Source organism: Diadema antillarum, unplaced genomic scaffold (genome assembly GCF_040938485.1).
Source record: "Diadema antillarum isolate AM-2024a unplaced genomic scaffold, OU_Dant_1.0 scf00000116, whole genome shotgun sequence".
NCBI lineage: Eukaryota > Metazoa > Echinodermata > Echinoidea > Diadematoida > Diadematidae > Diadema > Diadema antillarum.
Window position 1 is genome coordinate 2118525 of NW_027271005.1, and position 7315 is coordinate 2125839.

General features: G+C 37.0%; 1 protein-coding gene across 1 annotated transcript; it reads right to left on the reverse strand.

The window, feature by feature from the left end:
• Positions 1–201: 201 nt before the first annotated feature.
• On the reverse strand, positions 202–1435 carry LOC139719917 (lithostathine-1-beta-like). Its single transcript, XM_071631300.1, has 2 exons — positions 1355–1435; positions 202–660 (listed from the first exon to the last, which is right to left on the reverse strand). The coding sequence occupies exons 1-2, from the start codon at positions 1433–1435 to the stop codon at positions 202–204; spliced, it is 540 nt and encodes a 179-aa protein (XP_071487401.1).
• Positions 1436–7315: the final 5880 nt, after the last annotated feature.

A 7315-nucleotide genomic window follows, 5' to 3' on the forward strand; every position in this document is an offset into this window, starting at 1 on the left:
ATCCGCGTATTGACATGGCTGTTTACAGGCACTGTGTTCCTACTGCCAGGCAAAATGTACATGAAGTTATATAGGGGAAATACAACATCTGACAAGAAGAAAAAAAAAAGACGGAAGAGGAAGTATAATGGATACAGATTTAGTTGATTTAAAATTTCCAGCATGTACAACTGATGTTAAAACCTGTAGGGCCCTGTCAAGTCAAAGCCCGAATTCGCAGATGTAGCTAAATTCCTTGCTGCATTGGTCATCCCTGAGCTTAAACCCATTGAATTTCCCACAATTTGGACCACCTTGACCGTTGTAATTGGGCTCATTGCTGTCCCACATGCTACTTGACTCGGGTAAGGTACCACCAACACGCTCCCACGTGTACACTCTATCAGTCGATCTGTCCTTCAGGCCAATCCAAATCCACGGGATGGACGTATTTACGTAGTGCGGCTCGAGGACTTCCCGTGTAATGTTTGATAGCTCGGTTTGAGTTTCTATGGCGGCCAGATACCCTCCCAGGTCGTCGCATGTATCACGGGCCACCTCCCACGGCTGCTGTTCCTGGCGGTGGAGATAGCAGGAATCTGGAGACGATACATCGCCAGGGCAGATGATATCTGGATAATTCACATACAGGACAAAGAGAAACCCAAGAAGAAACGCAGACTAATCCATGGGAAAGGAAAACAAAAACAGATATATATTTACATATTTATTGTTAATCAATATTAACTTTAAACGTGTCATAGAAACCGATCGGCTACTAAGAACAATACAAAAAAAAAAACAATAACACAAAATCTCTTGAAAAACTTCTGGTATCAAAATGCAAGTAATGTTAAGTATGGCAATATTGTAGGTGATGAACATTGGCACCATTTGAAAGATTTGTTCGCAAAAGCCGATAAGTCCATATTTGCCAAATGGAGATATTTGCGATTAAAGGTCAAGGAAAATAAAGAGAATAATAAGAACATGTTTGATTCTTTTGACCATAACTTCAACAATGTACCTTTATATGTAATGACCAATATATCATTTAAAAGGTATTATTTTGTACTTTTTGACAGAGACCGGATACTTCAAAATCTTCAAAAATGGACTTATTGGTTTTTGCAAACAAACTCTTCATTTTTGTTTTGCCACTCTTAGGATTTGAACGTGCTTACATATGAATTTTGGAATAAATGCATCATTTTTTTTTTCGGCTAGATGTATTTTCTTCTGCGTTGGGAAAATACGAAGACAGTGCAACCTTTGTGTGTGTATATATCAAACGTTCCATTGTCATAAATCGTCGTAAAACAGACGTTAGTGTGTGAGTTGTTACCATGACATCAGGAGTTATGGGAACACATACCAACTTCACATCGGTGTCCGGCAGATGATCTTGGGCACTTGCAGGTGAATGCTTCCAGCGTTTCTGAGCAGGTTCCTCCATTACGGCAGGGATTAGGAACGCAATCTAATTGGCGTGATGAATAGCATCATTGTGAATGTGTTGAAGTGTTTTTTTACGTTGGGAGCGACATAGCTTTTAGCGTTCAGTCAGCAAGCAAACATTTTGGTCGTCTACACACCAGCACAAAGTAACTTTGTAACTTTGTTGCTTTGTAACAAACTCTTTTTGTCCGTTTTTGTTTTCTTTTACTAGTATTCTAACAAGACCATCCTTTTTTAAACGCTTACATAAATGCACAAATTGAACCGTTCTGGAAAATAAAAAGGGATCGAAACTTACATATGATAAATGTGTGAATTTGATGAATGCAGCAATAATATAATACAACACATGAGTGAAAGTTTGAGGAAATCAGACAATTCGTTCAAAAGATACACATGAGATTTTGAGGTTTCGGTGCAGCCATGGCCGGATGAGAAGATTATAGAGACCACGACTTCCTGGGAAATTACATGAAGAAAAAGAAATATATATATATCATGTTCCACAAAACAATATTGTTTTGTATGAAGAGTATGCATTCCCTCGGCTTGTTACTTCCCTAATATTATGTCAAGGGTAATGCTATTTTCCCGCTTTCTGTCTAGTACTCTTTCATTATGCTAGAAAAGTGATAATATGTAGCCTTTTGTAATATTTACGATGTGATGTGATTGTCCGGGTTTTTATTTTCTTATAGCTTCTACAAGCATCTGTCAAAAATTTTCAGAAGAGTGTTAGGAGTAAACATATATTTCTACATGAAGCTAGCACTATAAAGAAGTACTGTTTGCAATATTCTGTTATTACATACCACAAGAATTATTAATATTACATGACAACAAAGAATCCAAAATACAACTGTCTGTGACCCTTACAAAAAAAAACAACAACAACAACAACAATCTGACCACATTACGCCAGTTCTCTTATCCCTCCACTGAATCCCAATACATCAACGTATCACCTTCAAAATCCTCCTCTTTGTTTACAAGATATATTATAACCTTGCCCCTCTAATCTCAAAGACTTGATTTCTGTCCGATTCTCCTCTTCAACCGTTCTCTCCGTTCTTCTTCCACTCTGCACCTAGCACATGGTCGCCACACCTTACCCGTTATGATGACAGGGCTTTTTCTTCTATATCTTCATCTCTTCAGAACAATTTCCATCTTTACACATGAAATACTTAAAAAGTTGATAAGTCTAAATCATTGCTGAAAACTAAAAAATCTTCTTACCCAATCGTAATTTTTATTCTTGTTGTTATAATATGTAACCCACCACCACAAAACGACCAATAAGTCGCAATGGGACTTTTCACGTATACAGCTAAAATATCCGTGTTGGGGTGAAAAAGTCCATTTTTGTTTTAGGTGTTTTCTGACAGTCCATTTATCGATCTATCACCTTACAAAATTTAGGGTCTAATGTTTACGAGAAATACCAAACTGAAAGGAAATAATAAAGCACAATAAAATAGTTTATTGCACTCATCGGCTTAACTTCGTTTGAAAACTTTGGGCTAAAGAATACGAGGAAGAGAAAGAAGAAAGTGAATAGCGAAGCGAATAAGAGAGCATAGAATATAAGAGGAAAATAGAAAAGAGTGAAAGATGAGAGAACAGAAAAGGACTGAAGTGAAAGAAAAGAGAGGAAAGAGAGGGAGAGAGAAGATGAACTGTAATAGAAATAAAGAATGATATTGGATCAAGAGGGGGAGAGAGAAAAGGGATGAACTACAGAACGGGAATAATAAACAGAAAAAAAAATACACAGATAGTACATGCTATTATCTTATTGCTTTTGAATTCTTCTTTCCTTGAAATAACTGATTTTAACACACAAAGTTGAACATAAGAAGCCCTGATTTAATGGACAATGAACCAATCATTCAGAATAGTTCTTGTCATTGATACACTCCAGCTCATACTTCAAAGTGAACCATTCGAAAAAAGGCTCGATTTGATCACATTGAAGCTTTGAAACAACTAAGCATATCAAAAAATTATACAATACTAGGTCTTGCGATTTTAAATTATTGTGGTAAATGTGATTAGAATTAAGTATTAAGCGCTATATAGGTGTTATTCATTATTATTATTATTATTATCATTATTACTTCAGTAATGTCATGAAACTAGTTGCCTTCCTGTACAAAGTGTGCATTCCATTGTAATAACATAATATTAATCAGATACCAGTCACCCCCTCCCTTCCATTATCTGATATGACCTTTTCTCATACAATGTATTTGTCAGGGCTTTTGCCACTCACATTCGTCTAATAGACTGTGATGGTGGTCTCCTGCATTCAATGATCTCTGTAGTTTACTGAAAAATACTGTATATCTTATTTTATATTTCTGTGTATCTGCATTGCTCAATGCAATCACCTATGTGTATCTATTCATGTACTGTTATCGATTTATTTCACTGCGCTTGTTATTCTTTTTGTCTTTGTACTTTTTGAAGTTTGTATTCAAATTGCATCTGATTGAATGCAGAAATAAAAGCAAACAAACAAACAAACAAACCTAACAGACTTTGGATTATTCAAATTCATGAAATTCTTCCGTCGAGATGTTTTCATTGCAACTGATTAACAATTTTTGTCGATGTAGGGCAATTTGTCAATCAGTTGCAAGGACCTGGGATTAATTGTTTATTTGCCAATATCTGTACGCTCAATAGTATGCAGCATGGCTTTCATTAAGCAACGATTCAATGGCAGCGAGATCCATCGAATATAGCAAGATTAATCAATTAGTTATCACGATACCCGTACAGGGTCGGAGATAACGATAGAAAAAAAAAATCCCCGTATAGCCGATTTTATCAACATATTCTGTTTTGGAACTTTCATTCCATGTTATGTTTTAGATATACTTTCTTTGGAAGGGAAAGCAAATCCAGAAAACGAACAACCGTGGCAAACTGATTTATCACCAACTTTGCCAAAGACAAGTAGGGTATGGGTTACAGGAAAGCAGGTAAAGCATTGAATTCATTATTGAATTATTACTGTGTATTTTTCATTATTACTATATAAAATACATCAAGCCGGTAATCTTTCAACGCACCACCATAATACAATTGAAATAATGTATATGAGTAGACAATCAACGTACTACTTACCCGGATGGGCACAGTATAGATTGGTTTTTCCTCTCGCTGCTTCGGGAACCATGATGTCATATTGAGGATGGTCAAGTGGAACGTATTTTGGAGTTAACTGGACGAAATTCCCCGTCTTCTCTGAGAAAATCTCGGGACAAAGATTTTTAAAGGCTAATGCCGCATTTTGGCACATGGCTTCTCCAGTTTCTGCGAAGCAACCTACACCATATGGAAAGAATGAGTGCACAGTAACGCGTCAAAAGGCCAAGCACGAGAGAATGACGTCACCGGAATTACCATACATTCTTGCAGACTGTACGTTTAGAATTGACCATTCTAATTGTATTAAGATTTTTATAAGACGCTTTTCCTCCGGTTGTTGTTCAGCATGGGAAACATAGTGCAATTATTATAAGAACTCACAACAAAGTTAAAACAAGGTCTTCACTGGTGTCACGAATTGATTAATTGGCATGAAAATCTTCCTTATTAAAAAAAAAAACACAAAAAAACACCAAAGTCCACAAAGCAGAGGAATGAGTGCACAGTAACGCGTTTAAAGGCCAAGGACAAGAGAGTGACGTCACCGGAATTACCATACTTTTTTGCAGACTGTACGTTTAGAATCGACCATTCTAATTGTATTGTGATTTTTATAACACGGTTTTCCTCCGGTTGTTGTTCAGCATGGGAAATATAGCGCAATTATAAGAACTCACAACAAAGTTAAATCAAGGTCTTCACTGGTGTCATGAATTCATTAATTGGCATGAAAATCTTCCTTATTTAAAAAAACACACAAAAAACAAAAAAACAAAACAAAACACACCACCAAAGTCCACAAAGCAGAGGAAGTGTAAGAGAGATAAGGGATGGAGAGAGAAGGCGGGAGAGCTGCCTCTTTTTCTGCTTTTATGCATTTTACTTTTTTTCTGAAGTTGAAAGTGTAACAATTTCCATGAATAGAATTGCAATGGAATTAAGATTTTGCTTCATTTTTTTTTTCTTTTTTTCTTTCTTAATCTAAGCAACATCTAAAATACTCACCTTTCTGAAATGCGAGTAGATAATATATGACCATTTTGACTGGAAGTCGTTTGAAAAGCTGCATCTCGGATGTTGAAATAACCTGGGATTCGGTGTTGGAAAAGGAGCAAAAACATTTTCAACGCGTTATATATCTGGAAACACGAACACAAATGTGGGAAATAAAAGCCTACAAGCAATAACAAAAACAATACCCATTCAATTTGTAAGAAGAAAAAAAACACACACACAAACACATAATTGTAAAACCTATGAATTATGAAAACCTGATATGGGTCAATTTATATAGGATACTGCAGGATATTTCCTACACGTTACTATCGCCCAATATCCTTCTTCTCGAATTATAGTAATATTCTAATAAGATGGACAATTGAGCTTGTTCCCCCCCCCCCCCCGAAAAAAAAAACTGTTTTCACTGTAGACAAAACGAAGAAAAAGAGGGTTTTTCTATGACATTGATTTGAATTTTCGAAATAAGTGGTTTAGCTGATTTTGGAAACATGGATTTGCAACTGATTGACAAATTGCCCTGCATCGACGTAATCTACGTCGATGCAGGGCAATTTGTCAATCAGTTGCAATGAAAGCATCTCGACGGAAGAATTTCATGAATTTGAATAATTACGCAGTACACGCTGCATGCTATAACGATTAGAACCAACACTTGCTGTCGGGCGAAAGCTCGGTGGCCTAGTGGAGATGACGCCTGTCCGGTGATCAGGAGGTCGTGGGTTCGAATCCCGCTCGAGTATGTACGCCCATGATTTTGTATCATGGCTACTACTAAAACACTGATCAACTTAGTGCTTATTTACGTCGATGCAGGACAATTTGTCAATCAGTTGCAATGAAAGCATCTCGACGGAAGAATTTCATGAATTTGAATTGACATGGATTTAGCATGTTTTGGAAACAAACAATGCACATCATATTTATGATCAGAATGGAAACCTCGTTAGCACATAATCTGGAGCACCCCTCTTTGGATTTTGTATTATACGTGGCTCAAAGGTGCACCATGATGAGAAGATGATCTGATTACACTACTTTTTGGGTGAGATCTATCGAGTTCAAATGTCAAAGGTCAATAAAGTTGTCTACAAATGCTATTTTTCCCCTTTTAATCCCGTTATATTATGAACCTCTGGGAGTGTTCTCATTGATACACGAACTTCCAGGCTCGGCCTGGCCTTTTCTCACTGTAAACGCAAATTGGGCTAAATGCGTTACCAAATTACGACCCCAAAAGTGCAATGATCGTGACGTCATAGGATATGCCGTCGTAATCCCGCGTTTAGCAAAATTTCTTCGGTCGCATGCTACAGAAACATCATCATTAGTATTACGGTACGAGGAGAGGTAATATTTTCAAAGCTGTGTTTAAATTTAAGTTACCATCAAATCATTTTAACCGTACCATATCGTTTCGTTCGCCCTCGTTTATATTCTTCCGTACTTCTTGTAGAAAACAGATAACCAATAAGGAATGAGCAGCTTTAAAGCGTAATGTTCGAAAATTCGCTGTGTATAACAATCCGAAGCCCTTTGTTCATTGCAAACGTTCTGCACTGTGACCGCGGCACGCTCCCAAATAACCGTTTGTTTTAAGCCCCGGTCACACAGCACTCCATCACGTACACGTACAGAAAGTTATGAAAATCTGGTGGACGTGGTCGTAAGCGGTAATTTTTTGGTCAATTTTGGTTTGGCC